At 48.3% G+C, this 19,752-nt stretch overlaps 1 protein-coding gene across 1 annotated transcript in view; it reads right to left on the bottom strand.

Moving 5' to 3' along the window:
• The window catches only part of UPF1 (UPF1 regulator of nonsense transcripts homolog (yeast)), a 39,953-nt gene that overhangs the window by 10,706 nt on the left and 9,495 nt on the right, over positions 1-19,752 (bottom strand). Inside the window, exons 2-16 of the mRNA XM_005873834.1 lie at positions 19,421-19,447; positions 15,882-15,901; positions 13,713-13,855; positions 11,914-12,003; positions 9,612-9,779; positions 9,068-9,248; positions 4,700-4,861; positions 4,002-4,086; positions 3,729-3,827; positions 3,113-3,221; positions 2,856-3,015; positions 2,633-2,751; positions 1,421-1,585; positions 1,210-1,324; positions 338-481 (exon numbers count right to left, since the gene is read on the bottom strand). Of these exons, the coding sequence (XP_005873896.1) occupies positions 338-481; positions 1,210-1,324; positions 1,421-1,585; positions 2,633-2,751; positions 2,856-3,015; positions 3,113-3,221; positions 3,729-3,827; positions 4,002-4,086; positions 4,700-4,861; positions 9,068-9,248; positions 9,612-9,779; positions 11,914-12,003; positions 13,713-13,855; positions 15,882-15,901; positions 19,421-19,447 (1,787 nt within the window). The remainder of the gene's footprint in view (positions 1-337; positions 482-1,209; positions 1,325-1,420; positions 1,586-2,632; positions 2,752-2,855; positions 3,016-3,112; positions 3,222-3,728; positions 3,828-4,001; positions 4,087-4,699; positions 4,862-9,067; positions 9,249-9,611; positions 9,780-11,913; positions 12,004-13,712; positions 13,856-15,881; positions 15,902-19,420; positions 19,448-19,752) is intronic.

Below are 19,752 nucleotides of genomic sequence, written 5' to 3' on the forward strand. Positions count from 1 at the left end.
GGGGCCCAGGGTCCACATAACCACCGAGTCATGCAAATTCCAGTGGTAAGATACTGACTGGGCATGAGAAACTGCCCACCACAGACATGAAACATACTCAGACATTCATTCAGGACGCACACAGAAATGCTCTCAAAGACCCCTTAAAGGGCTCACCATGCATCCCTGAGCTCTGCCAGGGTGTCACAAGATGTTTAAAAACAAAAACCAAAGAACCCAGCCTCACAGGACGTTAAAAAACACACACAACCTTCAGCATTAAGAATTATACAGAACTGAACAGGAGAGAATGCACACCAGTTTTCAAACAAGAACACCATGAAAGGGGTTGGCTCACCTGCTTGGCTCCAAGGACCACAGGGACCATGCACTCTGGCTCCGTGGCCTGGGTGCTCTCGTCGATAAGAATGGAGCGGAACTGCATCTTGGCAAGCCTGGGGTCTCCTGCACCCACACATGTGCAGCAGATGACGTCCGCGTTCTGGGGAAGAGAGTGTGTGAGCATCAGGGGCAACTGCAACAGTACAGTTTACCAGGTGCCAAAGGGCAGGTAGGCAGGACAGAACAGGATACCATTCTGGTCCCTGCCCTCCTGACAACCACGAAAACAAGCTGTCTCTCCCTGACAGCACTCACATAAACTTTTGAGATCCTAAGTCAGTGATGGCGAACCTATGACACATGTGTCAGAGGTGACACGCGAACTCATTTTTTTTATTTTTCTTTGTTAAATGGCATTTAAATATATAAAATAAATATCAAAAACATAAGTCTTTGTTTTACTATGGTTGCAAATATCAAAAAATTTCTATATGTGACACGGCACCAGAGTTAAGTTAGGGTTTTTCAAAATGCTGACACCCCGAGCTCAAAAGGTTCGCCATCACTGTCCTAAGTGGTGGGGCCTTACTAGAGAAAACCTCTCAGCACAGACAGTTCGGTGCTTGAGACAGCCTCTAGGGAGCAGTGCTGAGCCGGGGAACAGGTGCTGGGCTGGGATCCACTTTCGGTTGATTTGTCATGAAATAACAGACCCACCCCGAGGGTACAGACCAAGATCCCAAGTTCCCAGCAGCAGTGAGGCTGACAGGCAGTAGAAACTACTAAAAAATCATGCCTGTGTGGTCTCAGGGTACCTATGCTTTCTTCCAAAAGTAGGCCCAACCTAACTAAAGGTGCCATCGTATGCCCTAAGGCCCAGGCCCTCACCATGAGCAGCTCCCTTTCAGCTGTGCGCTTCAGGGCTCGGTACCGCTTCTCATCGGCAGATGACAGCTCCCCAGTCTCGTCCTTTAGCTGCTGCAGCTTCTGCAGCTCTGGCATGCTGGAAGCACAGGCACAGCAGTGGGCATGGAGGACTTGCACCAGGGCCACACAGAGGAGAACCCCCCCCACCTGCAGCCAGGTACCTGACACTCACCTATCCATGTTCCTGATCTGGTTGTGCAGGGCCAGGAAGGACACCGGGGAGTCAATGGCCTCGCGGCTCTTAGCGCAGAGCCGCACAACTTTCAGCCCCGTCTGGTGGATCTTCTCAGTCAGCTGATCCACAGCTATGTTACTTGGAGCACAGACGAGCACAGGCCTTAAACATAAAGCGAATCAATATCTCAGTGCTTGCCCAGAGGAGATTAATGAAATGCAAAACAACCTAAGACTGTTGTTTTGAATCACAGGCAGTGCAAACCTAAGACTAAAAGCCAGGAGCCCTAGCTGGTTTGGCTCAGTGGATAGAGCGTCAGCCTGCTGACTGAAGGGTCCCAGCTTCAATTCTGATCAAGGGCACATGCCCAGTTGCAGGCTTGATCCCCAGTAGGGGGCGTGCAGGAGGCAGCCGATCAATGATTCTCCCTCATCATTGATGTTTCTATCTCTCTCTCCCTCTCCATTCCTGAGATTTAAAAAAAAAAAAAAAGACTGAAGCCAGGAATGGTACAATGCAGGAGCTAAAAGCCCAGCCAGTCCAGGACTCCCTGTCCCCAACCAGTTTTCACTCTACTCATGCAAAGTATTGCTAACAACAGACCTGCATCCTCACCCCTCCCCATCTCATGGTGAAGACTTTCCAAGCTGAGGCACATACAGCACAGTACCACCTGGGTGAACTGACCAGAGCTGCCTTTAAGAGCAGCAGGCTTGCCCTGGTCAATGTAGCTCAGTTGGTTGGGTGTTGTTCCGTGTATTAAAAGGTTGCTGGTTCGATTCCTGATCAGGACACATGCCCAGGTTCGAGGTTCAGTCCCCATTAGGGGACATGTAGGAGACAGCTGTTCAATGATTCTCTCTCATCATGGATGTTTCTATCTCTTCCTTCCTTCCTCTCTCTAAATCAGCATATATATACATACACACACATGTATATATAAGTCTTTCTTTTTAAATATATATTTTTCATGTTGTTGTTGTTTTTTAATTTCAGAGAGAGCCAAACAACTGGTGTAGTTCAGTGGTTGAACACCCACCCATGAACTGGCCATCTCTCTAAAAAATCTTTTAAAAAAAGAAGAGCAACAGGGCTGCAGGCTGTCTTTTTAAAAGCAACCAGAGGCCTGATCTAATACAAACAATGTATAACACAGTGAGCAGGTAACCCTCCCAAGACATTCCTGCAGTCAGGCCTGCTGATCCCTACCCATTGCCCTGCCGTGCCAGGTGGTAGACAATGGTGGCAGAGGTCACTGTCTTCCCTGTTCCTGGTGGTCCCTGGATCAGGCTCAGCGGTCTTTGCAGCACAGTCTTCACAGCATAAACCTTCAGATACAAGTGGCCATTAGGGGGTACAGATGCCCTCGGCCCACCCCCGCCCCCAGCAGCTCTTCAGGCCAGGCCCCAGCCACCTCCAGGATGATAAGAACCTGAGAGTGGTTGAGGTCGGGCAGCCCCTGTGCAGTGAAGCGCTTGGGCAGCTGGCACTTGATGATGACGTCCTCCACCTCGTGGCCGAGCAGTTTATGGTAGATATAGCCTGACACAGAGGTTTCATCGACAGCAAACGTTTTCAGCGCACTCTGCATCCTGTGGCAAAGTAACAGGTTGGCTACGTGCCCATGTAGGCTGGTGGTAAGCCCAGCCCCAGGAAAGGAGAATCATTTAGAGCTGGAGGCAGACGCACCTGTCAAATGAGGTGGATTTCCACACGAAATCCACCTGGAAGTTATGTGTCACCTCCACAGGTGCACCCACACTGCTCCGCAGCTCAATGGCAATCTCATCGCCATAATCTGCAATGCTGAGTTAAGGTTCATCCTTGTCATAAGCTGGGTTTACCTTTCTGAGGAGCTCTTATTTGGTTACTGAGGAGACATCTCTCTCCCATTGTGCCAAAAGTTAACAACACAGCCAGTGAGACCCACGTTCTGACAGATTCTGTCCAGTGTCCCGGTCCCCTGCAACTACCCCCCACCCAAACTACCCCGTGAACCTTGGGGTGTCATCCAGGATGCCAGGATGGATTGGCCACATCTAGAATCCAGGTTCTGACTGTGAGCTTCAGAGATGAGGTGAACATCTCAAAGCATCCTGGCTCCAGGTAAAGCATTGCTTCTACTAGTTACATATAAATGTGTGCCCTCAGAGTCCAAATGAAGGGCTCAGTGGCTTGAAACAAACTTGACTATAAGGGGTCTCTCCAGCCATGGCCATACTCTCCACCCAAGGCCCCAGGACTGGTCTCCACAGTGACCAACACACAGATCCCCTGTGCTAGCTCTTCTTCACACAAAGGATACTATCAGGGACCTTGATGACGTGGCCGATCCCTTTCCACAGGGGCGCCAGGTCCCCTTTGTACCGCAGGCATATCTCATCCCCTTGCATGAGCCGCATGTCTTCCAGGAAAAAGAGAGCAAAAAGCGTTTTCAACATGTGCCTAGGCTACCATGGAAGATTTCAAATTAAGGGGTACTTTACAAGGGCAAACTAGGAATTATGCTATTTATGGTCACAAATATTTTAAAACTTAAAATCACCTCTTAACCAAATTATGACTAAATCCTCATTACCAGAGTCAGTCTTGGGTAAAGTGAAGTAGGCGATTCTCTTCTTGTTAAGGCCCAGGTCCCACCTGACCGTGATGTTATCTTGAGTCTGAGCACATGAAAAATAAGAGCCCTGTTAGCCTGTGACACAGACATGGCCTGGACTTCTGTGTCTGGGTATCCACAGGCATGTGCCCTACGGCAACTCCATAAGCCATGATGCTGGGGTGCATCAAGCAGCATCCAACAGCCTGAAACACCAACAAGGGCACCCCTGGGAGAGAAGTCATTAGGACCTAAGAACCCGCAGAAGACAACCAGGATCCCCCATTCGACGTCTGCTCTCAAGAGGTCCTCGGAAGAAGAGAAGGAAGCCAGCAGCTGAGGGCACGGCCCAGGAGCCCCGCGGCTCTTACTTCCTAGACATGCTCTTCGTGGGACTAGCACAGAGTGCCCTCTGCAGACCGCGGCTCCTTGGATCTGACGCTCGTGGCAATGGGCAAAGACTGCGAACCCGACTGTGAGGGACTTTTGTTGGATTTAAAATCAGGCTAGTGTCTAGCTCTGAGTGACAGAGCATCTGCCCTCGATCCATGACTCCGTTTCTCTAGGCACAGGGCCGAGGCCCATGGTAGTGTTGGCAGCCTGCAAGTAAAACCATCCTAACAGTCTCAGGAGAGATGTGTTAAAACAACCACACCCTCCTGCACACACCACATCACCTGTGACTCTTTCAGTTTCTTGTCATAGTCAGCCTCCAGCTTGACCAGAGGCCCAAATATGTTCTGGTACTGGTAGGCATCCTCATACCGCAGGAGGACATGCTGCGGCTCCTCATCCACTCCGGGCTTCTCTAGGTCCTCCAAGGTGGCAGAAGGATTCTCCTAGAAAACAAGACCCGTACCGAGTTTGTCCCCAATTTCACCCATGTATGAAATTAACTACATGGAAGTTCACCAGTCACCAGAGGGATGGGGAAACACCCATCACTTCTCAGCACAAGCCAGTGCTGGGCTGATGCTGAGAAGGGTGCCAGCAGTCAGTGGTGTCAACCCTGTGGGAGAGCCCTCCTATCAGGAAGTTCACATGGCATAGGGAGCTGGATGCCTGCGCAGGCCATGGTCACACCTCAGCTGCTGTTCCCAACAGTCCCTAACAAGGTTACACCAATAGGGGTAAGTCTTGGCGATGATGCTCGAGGAACACAGCTGACATACCTACACCATCAAATGGCTGCGTCCTCCATAACCATCTGGCCCTGAACTGGGAGGGACAGCACTTCTTCTAGGCTGCCAGAAAGACCTCCAGCTCCTCTGGCTGTGTGAGCAGAGGAGGAGCCTTCCCTCTCCATTTCCTCCTGACCCTACACTGCACCAATAGGGCTACACATTCTTCCCTGGCAGGGACAGAACAGTATCTGGGCTGCTGAAATATAAATAGGAACAGTGAAAAATTGTGGTAACGTGAAAAGACACCTTGCTAGACGAGGTCTGAAAAACAATCTTTTAAAAATATGTTTAATTGATTTTAGAGAGAGAGGAAGCGAGAGGGAGGGGGAGAGGAAGCGGGGGGGGAGGGCCAAGAGCTGGAGAGAGAGAGAGACATCGGTGAGAGAGAAATATCAATCAGCTGCCACCTGCACGTCCCCTACTGGGGATTGAGCCCAAAACCAGGCATGTGCCCTAACTAGGAATCGAATCAGTGACCTCTTGGTGCATGAAACGATGCTCAACCAACTGAGCCACACTGGCCAGGGCCTGAAAAATATTTTAACTTGCACTCAAAGTAAAGATAAATTTACATTTAAGATTTCTGGTTATACGGGTGCCTAATTAAAATTTCTATAGTTGTTATTAAAACTTTATAGCAAAATCTAAACAGAAAATCAGAGAAGGGCTTCCCTAGAGAAGTGGCTATGCAGGCAGAGCAGGTGCCCCACCACAAAACCAAAGGAAGGCCCCCCTCTCCTTCAACTACTGGGTTGAGGGTCTCTGACTTTTGGGACTGCGACTCCTTTCCCACTGCACACTCACCACAGTTTGGTACTTCCCTGGCTCAGATACATCTAAGTCCCAGCAAAGTTTTCAAACACACTCACAGGGGAGGGAACCAAGATGGCAGCAGAGGTAAACACCTATATTTGCTGCCTCCCACAACCACATCAAAATTACAACTAAAATACAGAACAACCATCATTCAGAACTGCCTGAAAGTTGGCTGAACAGAAGTCCTACAACTAGAGAAGTAAAGAAGAAAGCACACTGAGACTGGTAGGAGGGGCGGAGGCCGGGAACAGGCTGTTCTAACACTCATGTGTGCCTTTTTTTTAATTGGGAGGGAGATCATCTCTGCGGAGGCCACCTGTGAGGAACAAGGGGTCCCAAACCCACACCAGATCCCCAGCCCAGAGTTCTAGAGCAGGGAAGAGAAGTCCCTGTAACTACGGGCTGTAAACATCAGCAGGGATTGTGGCTGAATGACAAGAGGCTGCTGGAGACCCAGGTGTTCCATTTAAAGGGCCAGAGCACGAACTTACTCCGATTCCCAGCACCAGGTGGCTTTGGGGGACCCAGACATATATGGGGAGGAAGTGGATTGTCTGGCATCAGGGCAGAATTCAGGGGTGGCTTTCTCCCAGACAGGGGTATCACAAGGGTCATTGTTCCTGTGCTGGGGCCTCCTACATCGCAGAGCTGGCTGGCAGCCATATTTGAGTTTCCATCCACCTGGAGCATACTGTTTGCTCCACTCTGGGGATTCCTTGAAACCCGGTCCCATCCAATTTGCAGCCCCACCCAAGCTGTTTGCAGCAACTTTTCCATATGAATGGCCTGTCCTGGTTCAGGCTTCAGACTTTGCTAAAATCTCCCAAACAAGCTGCAGCTGGTGGCAGTGTGCCCAAACCTATCAACAAAAGGCCCAAGACCGGGCATTAGCATCAGTCTACGTTGCTTCACAGCTGGGCCGTCCCTGGGCACCTCCAAGCCCAGTACAAACAGCCCCCTGCAGATCCCTCTGTAGCTCCTGCCAGGTGGCCCCAGGCAGTGGCTGACTGCACCTCCCTGGAGGCCCTGGAGCCAGTGCACCCAGTGGACAGCTTCAGACCATTACAGATTATAACTCTACACATCCACAAGAGGCAGACTCAGTGAGCACCAAAGCCCCACTGAAGCAAGACCTGCACCACAGGGGTGTTTGCTGCACAGTAGCTTTCCCACTGTAGTCGCAGCTGGTCCTCACAGCCAATTGGCCTGGAGGTCAACTCCTCCTAGTGATACCAATAGCAATCAAGGCTCAATTACAAGACTGTGCACACAGCCCACAAAGGGGCGCACCTAGAGTGCCCAGCTCAGGTGACTGGGGAGGCTGAGCCATTGGGCCCTACAGGACATCTACTACATAAGGCTATTTTTATTCTACCAATTCCAGGAGACATAGCAGCTCTACCTAATACACAGAAACAAACACAGGGAAGCAGTCAAAATGTGGTGACAAAGAAATATGTAACAAATCAAAGAAATAGAAGCAAACTACTGGATACAGAGTTCAAAACCATGGTTATAAGATTACTCAGGATCTTCATGAGACTTTCAAGGATCTTAGTGTGAATGTCAAAGACATGAAAAAGAACCAGTCAGAAATTAAGCATACACTAACTGAAATAAAGAATACTTTACAGGGATTCAACAATAGAGTAGAAGATTCCAAGAATCAAATCAACAATTTGGAATATGAGGAAGTAAAAAACACCCAAGCTGCCCTAGCCAGTTTGGCTCAGTGGATAGAGCATCAGCCAGCAGACTAAAAGGTCCCAGTTTGATTCTGGTCAAGGGCACATGCTCAGGTTGCCGGCTCGATCCCCAGTAGGGGGCATGCAGGAGGCAGCCAATCAATGATTCTCTCTCATCATTGACGTTTCTATCTCTCTCTCCCTCTCCCTTCCTCTCTGAAATCAATAAAAATATATTTAAAAAACAACAAACAAACACTCAAGCAGAAGAGCAAAAGAAATTAAAAAAATATGAAGATAGTGTAAGGAGCCTTTGGGACAACTCCAAGCATACCAACATTCACATTATGGGGGTGCCAGGAGGAGAGGAGAGAGAGCAAGATATTGAAAACCTATGTGAAAAATGACAGAAAACTTCCCTTACCTGGTGAAAGAAATAGACTTACAAGTCCAGGAAGTACAGAGAGTCCCAAACAAGAGGAACCCAAAGAGGCCCATACTAAGACATCATAATTAAAATACCAAGGGTTAAAGACAAAGAGATAATCTTAAAAGCAGAAAGAGAAAAACAGTTAGTTACCTATAAGGGAGCACCCATATGACTGTCAGCTGATTTCTCAACAGACTTTGCAGGCGAAAAGGGAGAGGCAAGAAATATTCAAAGTGATGAATAGTAAGGATCTACAACCAAGATTACTCTACCCAGCAAAGCTCTCATTTAGAATTAAAGATCAGATAAAGAGCTTCACAAACAAGAAAAAAGCTAAAGGAGTTCATCACCACCAAACCAGTATTACATGAAATGTTGAAGGGTATTCTTCAAGAAGAGGAAGAAGAGATAAAAAATATGAACAATAAAATGGCAACAAATACATATCTATCAATACAAAATAAACTGGTGAATAAAATAGAATCAGAGATATGGAAGCATGGAACAGACTGACAAATCTCAGAGGGAAGGGGGGCGGGAAGAGATTAACCAAAGATCTTACCTATGAACACAGACAGTAGGGTGGTGAAGGCCTGGGGAGGGATGGAACTAGGTGGAGGGGAGCAATGGGGGGGGAAAATGGGGGACACCTGTAATACTCTCAACAAAAAGATTTTAAAAACAAACAAACAAAGATGGAAACAAACAAACAAACAATAAAATGCACTCATAGTCCTATCTACTAAGGCCCAGGCTCCTCTGGACATGTCCACCCATAGCTGCCCAGGGCCAGTTCCTGTCAGGACTCCTCCTGGTAGAAGCTCCAGAATACTTCCAGAATGTCCTGTTTACGAAGACAGCACCCCTTGTCCTGCCCCAAGTCTACAGGAAACTAGTGCTGAGGAAGACTGCATTCTCAATAGGCCTCACCTTCCAAAGCTCCTCCAACTTGTTGATCTGCTGGGCTGTAATCTGCCGGGCCCGAAGCTGCTCCTGCTCTGAAGGGATCTTGACCAGCCAGGAGAGGAAGCAGCGATCTTGGATCAGGGGCTGCCACTGCGAGCTGTCCCAGTTGATGTCCTTGAGGCTGCTCTGACTGGCACAGGGCTGCCTACAGAAGCCCCGAGGAGAGAAGAGCCCAGATGAAGATGACCTTCACCCCAAGACTTACCTTTCACCCCAAGGTGGCAGTCCCTATCTTTCATTATGTGATCACATTACCTTTAAATTGTTAGTAATAAATTGCATCTCCCCACACACTTGAGCTCTGAACTCTTAAAACTCAAAACAGACTTTGGTTTTACAGAATCATTTTTATGATTTAACCAGAACACACCCGCAGAGTTACTTGACAGTCCTAGCTCTCCAACAAGCCCCAACCCCCGAACATCCAAACATCTAGCCAGTCAACAGAAACCATTTTAAAGTTCCACTGAGTCAGAGCTGGCCCCCGGGGAAATCGGGGAGCCCTCACCTGCACAACAGCACCACCACTGAGTCAGCCTTGGCAGGGATGAAGCCAAGCAGGAAGACGTTGCGGCAGCCACAGTTGTAACACTCCAGGACTGTCTCACCAAGGGGCCCATCCTTGTGCAGAGTCACCTCTTTGCATTTTGCCCTCACAAGGTGATTTACAATGTGGCTTAAATCAGGAAATGATAAATAGTTAACACTCAAAAGTTTGGCTTTTCACCACTTCCAATTCTTGAATCCCTGTTAAAAGTTCCGGTACCATTCACGGTCCATTAGCAGGGTTGGTCACACCTCATCCATCTGGTGTCCCAGGAGACCAGCCGCCCCTGAACTGGCTCCCCATTGAGCACAAATCCGCCTTGAACCACTTTTAAGGAGAACTTTCCTAACACATTTCACAGTTTCTGCCTCTCACCTCCCACCCCATCCAGTTCCTGCTTTCTTAAATCCAACTATTGGGCCTCACTGAATCTACAGCCCCTGCCCCTTTCCCAACTCCTCTTGCTCCTTGTAGCTTCTCTGATGCTTCTTTCAAAGTCACTTCTCTGGCACAGGGCTGCCTATAGAAGCCCCGAGGAAGTGACCTCTGTGCTGGCTGCCAAGAACAACCCACTCCTAATATGCTGCAGGCCAGGAAATTTGATAAGCAAGCGTATTAAAACCTGAGGACAATAAAAAATATCAAGTAGGGGGCTCAGGGCTACTCTCAGGAAGCACAAGGGCCAGCAATGAAACCCTCTGGAATCCTGCTGTCTCGGTGTGGCCAGTTCTCATTGTTCTCATTTCCAGGCTACAGCTCACCTAATTCATGGACTGTGCCAAGCCAGCCTCACTGGGGCTCACGGATGGTACAGGCCCTGCCTCAGGCTCTCTGTAGATTTGTGGAACACTACTTGGGCAGCCCTCTCTTCACATCAGTAAACTCTTCCTGTCACAAGGTTAGGCTGGAACCCTCTCTGGCCCCACAAAATCTATTATCAGATAATCTAACCAACCATCACCATTCTCAGCACCCCCCAAATCCCCCACTCCTCTCTGGAGCCACCACCACTGGGCATGTTACCAGAACCAGTGGTTTCCTCTTATACCATCTGTATCCACTTCACCCCCCCTACAGTGGCAACAGGCACCCCGTCAGCTTTCACTCAAGCCTTGTAAAGAGCATGTGATGCTGGTTGACTGAGCCTGTTTTCTCATGGAGGCCCTTCCCTCACTTCCCTGATCTTAACAGCTGACCAGAAGCTAGGGCTGCCAACTAAGACAAGTTTTATTTAATTGCTTTCCCTGCAGGAGAGGAACTAATGCAAACATGGTAACACAAATTGTCCAGAACATTCTGAAAATAGCACTAGAATCTCTTGTGGTCACCTGGAGATGCTTTTCCTTTTAAGTGTTTTAAAAACATTAGCCCCCTTTCTTGCCTTGCTCAGAACCCCACAATTTGCATACTAACTGTGAGATGACCCAAGATCCAATCACTCTGTGTCCTTAGGCAGCATGATGGTAAGGCCTGGCCCACGGCTCCTGAAGGCACAGGAGGGTGGATGGGGCTCTGTGCACATAAACCTGCCTGTAGATTTTTGTCTCTACTTCTCCAAAACATGAACCTCAGAAGATGCTGTTTCCTTGCTGGAGACCTGGAGCCCTGGCCCACTGAGACCCTGCTCTGCTTCTGTGGCCATGTAATGAACCCGAGGTAGGGGCCAAGGAGTCCAACACTCGAGCTAGACAGACCGACTCTCCCTACAACCTAAGCACCACCACCACACTGCTCTCACCCCAATACCAAACACAAGCAAGGGCTCAGTCACAAGTGCTGGTGATCAGGAGGGAGCCCAGAGCCACCACTGGTCAGATGAACTTGATTTAATCTGATGATTCAGGATCTGGCCCGTGTTAGCCTCTAAACTACTCGATGAGTTCAGGCCTGAGGGAGCCTTCTCAGGAAGTGGCTCTCATGGATGCCCGATACTGTCTTGGGAACATCCTCCCCGGGCACCCCTTAATGAAGATGAACAGGAATGCGAGGAGCTCATCTTGCAGAAAAATATAAATAAAAACTAGGAATGAGAATTAAGCCAACCATACTGGCATAATAAAAAGAATGAGAGAATAAATCAAGGGTAAATACATTAAGGCATTCACACAGCACCATCTGTTTCAAGTTAAACCCGTCACAGAGAAGGAAAAAAACCCAGGTTTGTTAGCATGATTTTATATTGTGCTTCGCTTTAGCATTTCCATAATTTACACACAAATCTGAGCACAGTCTGATTAAAGACACATGGCAGTCTGATACCTACCTGCCAGAAGTATTTCCACGTCCGTTACAGAACCACTTCTTGCTGGTATTACAGTAAACCACGCAAGCAGGATCATGTATTCCACAGTAACTAAAAAGTAAAAATGAACAGTTAAAGCTGGAAGATCGCTCTCTGGTTTTAATTTGGCAGAATGTAAAATTTTTTCCTCTTACAACATTTTAAAGTTTTTCATTAAAAACATACTCAAGCCCAACGTTCCTACTAACAAAATCCAATCAGTTAACTGTTGAGGTTTCCTGGTCCTGTGAATGCAGAAAGGAGCTGGGGTACTGTCGAGACACTGAGAGATAATGCAGACTGCAGCAAAGCCCCTTCGAAGTAGGGAGCAAGTGCTGTGCAGGTTGCCAAGTGAGCCCAACACCCCAAAGGCAACCTGGTCACTCCTATGGCCTTCAGTTTCAGGAATGTAACTTATGAAAGCGGTGTCCGTAGGTAGCTCTGGGCACTTGGAAAGTGAGCTGTGACTATGCTTCGTTCACACTCCAGCAGAGGGCACCATGCTCCCAGGAACGCTCAACTCGGACCCAGCAGCAGAGGCTCCTGGGTGACAGAGCTCAGCTCCAAAAGAGCACATCAGGAGAGTCCCCCACCACAATACGCCCCACCTTGTTTTTCTAAAAGTTAACATACCCAAAACAAAACCACTGGCTCTCCACAGAGTCTGTATGTGTATGAAGCCAAGACTCGGTCTCAAACCAGAATGTGCTTCAACCAAGAACCTTCCCACCAAACCTTCCACACATGGACAGCCGGGAGGACCAAGGAGTTATATAGACTGTAACCACTTGCAGCTTCACCAGGACTGGCAACTGTGTATATAACAGGAACACTAATACCTCACTCATATATATGGAAAAACATTTGTAAATGAGCCCTGGCTGGTGTTTCTCAGTGGTTAGAGCATTGGCCCATGCACCAAAGGATCACAGGTTTGATTCCCAGTCAAGGGCATGTATCTGGGTTGTAGGTTCAATCCCAGACCCTGGTCAGGGTGGGAGGCAACTAAGTGATGTCTTCCTCTGACGTTGACGTTTCCCTCCCCCTCCCCACGCCTACTCTTTAAAAAAATCAATGGGAAAAAATATCCTCCAATGAGGACTAACAAACATCAAAAACAAACATTTGTAATGAGAGTGAACAAAGAGCTAAAATAAGGTAAACTGGGGGATGTGGGGGCGGGAGGATACAGCGCTCTGTCCCTTGGTGGGTAGACACTGGGGGCAGTGTGCCCAAAGGGCAGGCAGGGCTGAATAGAAGTCCAGGCTCAAAGCTGCCCCAACTGGCTGAGTGCCCTAAGCAAGATCATTTTACCTCTTTTGGTCTCAATTTCCTCTTGTGCATGTAACAAAAAAGCAAGAATAAGTCTAAACGTAAGGGATGGGTCCTGCTCTCGATGAGAATTCCAAATTTGGTCAATATGCAGGTCTACCCACTGACTGTCCACTTCCAACTTTTCAGGAAGCAGACATTTTAAAGAATCCGACAGTAATCTCTCTGTAAGAGAAATCTTAGTGGCTCTATTTACCCTATAAACCCAAATGCTCACCCAATGAGAAGAGTTCTTCCTAATGAGTGAGGCAGGTACCAGGAACACCCCCAGGACCTGAGGAAGGCCAAGAGGGGAACCTTTCCCTACCTGCTGTAATAATCAGGGGTGACAGAGGGTGCTGAGCCCACCCTCCTGTCTGGTAACATGTACACTGGCCTAGCAACCTCTTTATTCCCAAGGACATGTGACCAACAGCGGTCTCTGGGATGCCTCTACTGTTGATGCTCACCTGCAGGCATGTACTGGTAGGTCCTTTGTGTAATAGGTATCTTCTTCATCTTCTTCGAAGTTCAACTCGGCCAGCAACTGGCTGGTCTTGGCCACACTGTCATCCACAGCCCCATTCTGCAGGATGCCCTCAGGTCCTCCAACCTACCACAGAACAGCATCATCACCATGCAAGCCTACAGTCTTCAGGCATTGGGCATGTGGCTTCTCCCCAAGTGAGTAGCCATGGCAACCCTCCTATGAAGCGCCGGCCTGCTCTCCACTTTGAGACAGTTCAGTATCTTCTGCTTTGACATTTCACACTCTCCCCTTCCCTATCAAACCTACTCAGACCTACCCTAGCCAGTTTGGCTCAGTGGGTAGAGTGTTGGCCTGTGGACTGAAAGGCCCTGGGTCCAATTCCGGTCAAAGACACGTACCTTGGCTGCAGGCTCCTCCTTGGCCCGGGCCCTGGTTAGGGCTCGCGCAGGAGGCAATTGATTGATGTATTCTCTCACATCAATATTTCTATCTTTCTCTCTCTCTAAAAATCAATGGAGCCCTAGCTGGTTTGGCTCAGTGGATAGAGCGTCAGCCTGCGGATTGAAGGGTCCCAGGTTCGATTCTGGTCAAGGGCACATGCCTGGATTGCGGGCTTGATCCCCAGTAGGGAATGTGCAGGAGCCAGCCAATAAATGATTCTCTCTCATTATTGATGTTTCTATCTCTCTTTCCCTCTTCCTTCCTCTCTGAAATCAATAAAGAAATATTTTTTAAAAAGGAATATCATATTTAAAAAAAATAAATGGAAAAATATCCTCAGGTGAGGGTAACAAAAAAAACCCAAAAAACTATTCAGACCAAAACAGGGCTGACAGACCCAACCCCCATGGAGCCACAATGACAACCAGGATGCAGAGGGAAATGCTTTGTTTCCATCACTGAGGGCCACAGAAGCAAGAGGACTTTCTACAAGCCATTTATGGCCCCCTCTGGGGACAGCTGCACAATGTCAGGCCAGAGGACCTGGGATTCCATACAGTGAAGGGTCCTCCCAAAGCCTAAGCCCCCGAGTCAAGGTTGTGAGCCCTGGAAAGCAGTTATCTCCTTAGTAAACAGGCTTCCTCCATCCCAGTACCCTCTCTGGAAGGCAGCCCTTTCTTGATTACAAATTAGAAATTTAATGCTAGAATAACTTTCCGAATTCAGTCAATAATCTTACTAAATATATTACCTTTTATGTTATAACAGCAAAAACACAGTTTTTTTTAAAGTAACTAAGTAACTTTAAGTAACTAAGCCATGAATTTCACAGGCACTACTGATGAGCTCACAAGTCCATTCATGGGTGCACAGACTCAGCTCCCCCAGGGGAACATGAATCCTAGCATCATCCCTACAGGAGCCTCAGGTGGCAGTCAACAGTCCAGTCATCTCCTCCCAGGGGCCACAGCCCACACAAGACTAGGTCAGGCAACAGGAGCTTTGTGTGTTGAAGAAGCCTAGAGAGGGATCGTAAGAGCCCCAGGGCAAACACCAGCCCTATTCCCTTGCAGAATCCCTGCTACCCAGAGCCAGGAGACCAAAAACCAGAGCCAACACAGCCTGAGCCAGCAGTGCCACACTCTGTCTGAATCACTTGTACAAGCCTAAGGACAGCTATTCTCATGAGAAGAGCATTACCTTTGGGGTGTCAGGAAGTCAACATCTTGTCATAAGAACACCTATGTCTGTAAGGGTCTCAGCCCAGATCAGAACCCTATTTCAGTGTCAGCCACCACATTAATATGTTTTCAGGACGGCAGCAACCAGGTTAATGATAAGAAGACAAGAGGCCCGCTGCACAAATCTGTGCACGGGTGGGGTCCCTTGGGGTGGCATGTGGGGATCAGGACCCAGTTGGTTCCCCCAGACGCGCAGCCCCAGCTTGTGCCTCCAGCCTCACAGCCCCACCTGGCACCCCACCTTTGCCTGGCACCGCCCCCTCACCTGCTCCACCATCCCACCTACAGGGCAACCGGTCGCGCCCCCCATCCCCAAGTCTGGCTCCCTCAGTGCCTGGGAGCCGGGCAGCAGCCCTGGCCCCTGCTGCTGGTCACCATCTGCAGGGTGATGGCCTAACGCCGCCTGCTCATCTGCTCCACCATCCCACCACAGTCCCACTCTCATCAGGGCCCATGGGGGGGGCCACAGCATCTCCACTTCCACCAGCTGCCAGCGCAGCATCGCCAACGCCCGCCATGGTCCGCGCTGCTCCCTGGTGGTCAGCGCACATCATAGTGATCCTGGTCTCCCAGTCAAACGACCGCCCGAGGGGACAATTTGCACATTAGGCTTTTATTATATAGGACTGTATGCTTTGTTTGAAAAACATTTTTTTTAAAAGAGGAAAAATCAAAATCAACTTTTAGATTTTATGCAAAAAAAAACAAAGCTGTAACATCGCAAATACCTTTGTAAATCGCCTACCTTCTTTAAAAAATACATATATGATACACTTATAAAGAGGAAAAATCAAAATCAATTTTTAGATTTTATGCAAAAAAAGCAAAGCTGTAACATCGCAAATACCTTTGTAAATTGCCTACCTTCTTTAAAAAATACATATATGATACACTTAACATAAAATATACCATTTTAACTACTTTTAAGTATACAGTTCAGGGGCATTTAAATATATTCACATTCATGTGTGACCATTCTCACCATCCATCTCCAGAACTTTCCATCGTCCCAAACTGTGTTCGCATTAAACACTGATTTCCCATTGGCCTCCCCCTGGCACCCACCATTTTATTTTCAGTCTATCTGAATTTAACCCCTCTAGGAACATCATATAAATGAATCATATGGTGTCTGTCCTTTTGTGTCTGGCTTATTTAACTCAGCATAATGTCTTCAAGGTTCATCCACGATGTAGTATGTTGTCAGATTTTCCTTCCTTTTTAAAGCGAATATTCCACTACATAGATTCACCCCATTTCGTTTATCTAGCCATGTGTCAGTGGACACTTGGGTTGCTTCCACCTTTTGGCTGCTGTGAACACGGGTGTACAAATATCTCTTAGAGACCCTGCTTTCATTTCTTTTGGTTATACACCCAGAAGTGGAGCTACTGGGTCACAAAGTCATTTTATGTTTAACTTTTTGAGGAGTCGCTAGACTATTTTACCCAGTGGCTACACCTTTACATTCCCACCACAGTGCACAAGGGCTCCAATTTGTCCACATCCTCATCAACATTTGTTATAATATTTCTGTTTTTGTTTAAAAAACACACACAAAAAACAGCCCTGACCGGTTTGGCTCAGTGGATGGAGCGTCGGCTTGCGGACTGAGGGGTCCCGGGTTCGATTCTGGTCAAGGGCATGTACCTTGGTTGCGGGCACATCCCCAGTGGGGAGTGTGCAGGAGGCAGCTAAATCGATGTTTCTCTCTCATCGATGTTTCTAACTCTCTATCCCTCTCCCTTCCTCTCTGTAAAAATCAATAAAATATATTAAAAACAAAACAAAACAGCCCTAGCCAGTTTGGGTCAGTGTATAGAGCCTCAGCCTGTGAATCAAAGGGTCCCAGGTTCGATTCCGGGTCAAGAGCACATACCTTCATTGCAGGTTCCTCCCTGGCCTAGGCCCTGGTCAGGGCTTGTGCAGGAGGCAACCAATCAATGTGTTTCACATCGATGTTTCTCTCTGTCTTGCCCTCTCTTTTCCACTCTCCCTAAAAATCATTGGAAAAATATCCTCAGGTGAAAATTAACCAAAAAATTAAAAATAAAAATAAAAACAAATGAACAAACAAGAGTCATTCTAATGGATATGAGGTGGTATCTCATTGTGGTTTTGATTTTCATTTCTCTGAAGGCTATATCTTTTCATGTGCTGTTGGCCACTTGTATATTCTCTTTGGAGACAATGTCTATTAAAGTCCTTTGCCCAATTTTAATTTGATTGTAAAATTTTTGTTGGATATCACTTGAAAGAGTCACCTCTTCATCTGGTAATGCTTCTCCTGACACATACAGTGGCAACACTGGTATGAGGCTGCCAACAGGACTGGCACTGCTGGCTCACAATGTCTCTTGATGTAAATGTACCTAGACACATTCGTGTTGGTTTTCTGAAAGTGTGTGGCCAGCTCATGGCACTTGGATTTCAATTCATGGCAGTGTGGGGGGCATATATATCATGCTGAAAGAAGGGGCTGAGAAGGTGGTCTAGACCAGGGTCAGCCTGCAGGCCACCCTCTTAGGCTCCGAATGGTATTTATATTTTTAAATGACTGGACTAAATACCTAAGAATAGCCTCAATTTTGTTTCTTGTCCCACAAAGTCTAGTATATTTACTATATAGCCTGTCAAGAAATTGTTTACTGACTCCTAATCTAGAAGAACTCCTAAGACCTCTTATCAGGTAGTATAAGCTTTAACATATAAAGAAATAGTCCAGGTGGCGTGGCTCAGTGGTTGAGCATCAAACTGTGAACCAGGAGGTCATGGTTCCATCCCCAGTTGGGGCACATGCCCTGGCTGTGGGCTCAATCCCCAGTGTGGGGCATGCAAGAGGCAGCTAATCAATGACTCTCATCATTGATGTTTCTCTCTTCCCTCTCCATTCCTCTCTGAAATCAATCAATCAATCAATATATATAAAGAAACATTCTTGGTGGTAGCTGAATCTTTTCCTGAAACATAAAAATTACTAGTAGTATGTGAAATAAAAGAGGAAAGTGCACACCACCTGGGTGGCCCTCATCTTACCCACTTCTGCCTCACATTTCACCTCCTCTCACTAGGGAGAGGGATAAGGCACCTCAGGAGCATGTGAGGCTTATAAGAGAGTCTGACCAGCCACCAGCCAAGCATGACCAGCCACGTGGCAACCCTCTCTAAACCACACTGATCCCTTCAGGCTTAATAAGGGGCGGAAATCTAAGTCCACTCTTGGAACTCCAGGGAAACAACAGAATATGGATCCAAGTCAGGGGTACTATCCTCACCCCCCACTAAAACCAAGAAGAAGTCCAGATTCCCCAAGGCCCCAGGACCCGGAAGCTGCCTGGCTGGAGAGTGTGGTATGGCACTCCTCACTCACATGCCTGAGTACACACATTCATGTGCAAACACTCCTAGCTCCCACTAGCCCCTCTCCTGCCAGCTGTGAGCTGGCAACAACACAAACTGACCTCTATAGCTGGGTTGTTAGTTTCTCCCTCTACTGCCTGTAAAGTTTTAATATAATATTAACCTCAAAAATACATTTGACCTTGCCCTGGCCAGCATGGCTTGATGGTTGGAGCATCAGGCTGCACACCTGAGGATCTTGGGTTTGATTCCTGGTCAAGGGCACATACCTGGATTGCAGGTTTGATCCCTGCTCCCGGTCGGGGCAAGAGTGTGAGGCAACCCATTGATGTGGCTCTCCCACACTGATGTTTCTCTCTGCTCCCTCCTCTCCACTCTCTTAAAAATAAAAAAGTCAGCCAGGCCAGTGTGGCTTAGTGGTTGAGCATAGACCTATGAACCAAGAGGTCAGGGTTCGATTCTGGTTAGGGCACATGCCCCAGTTGTGGGCATGGGTTGCGGGCTCAGTCCCCAGTAGGGGGCGTGCAGGAGGCAGCCGATCAATCATTGATGTTTCTCCCTCTCTCTCATCTCTGATGGTTCTATCTCCCTCTCTGAAATCAATAAAAATGTATTTAAAAAAGTAATAAAATAAAATCCTCACAGCCGCCACCCCCCCCCCCCCCCCGTGGGGCTTGACGGGGGACCTCAGACCATGCCCCTGCCCTGGGACAGGGGACCTGAGGCCGTGCCCCCCACCCTGGCGGGGCTTAACAGGGGACCTCAGGCTGCTCCCCCACCATGGCGCCAGACCAGGGGACCTCAGGCCGTGGCCCCCCACCCCAGAGCAAGGCCGGGGGACCTGATGCTGTGCCCCCCACCCAGCAGAGCTTTACAGGGGACCTCAAGGTGCACACCCTGCCCCAGTGCTGGGCCGGGGGACCTCAGGCTGCTCCCCCTCCGCCCCAGCGGGACTTGACGGGGGACCTCAAGGTGCGC

Source organism: Myotis brandtii, unplaced genomic scaffold (genome assembly GCF_000412655.1).
Source record: "Myotis brandtii unplaced genomic scaffold, ASM41265v1 scaffold421, whole genome shotgun sequence".
In the NCBI taxonomy this organism is placed as follows: Eukaryota; Metazoa; Chordata; class Mammalia; order Chiroptera; family Vespertilionidae; genus Myotis; species Myotis brandtii.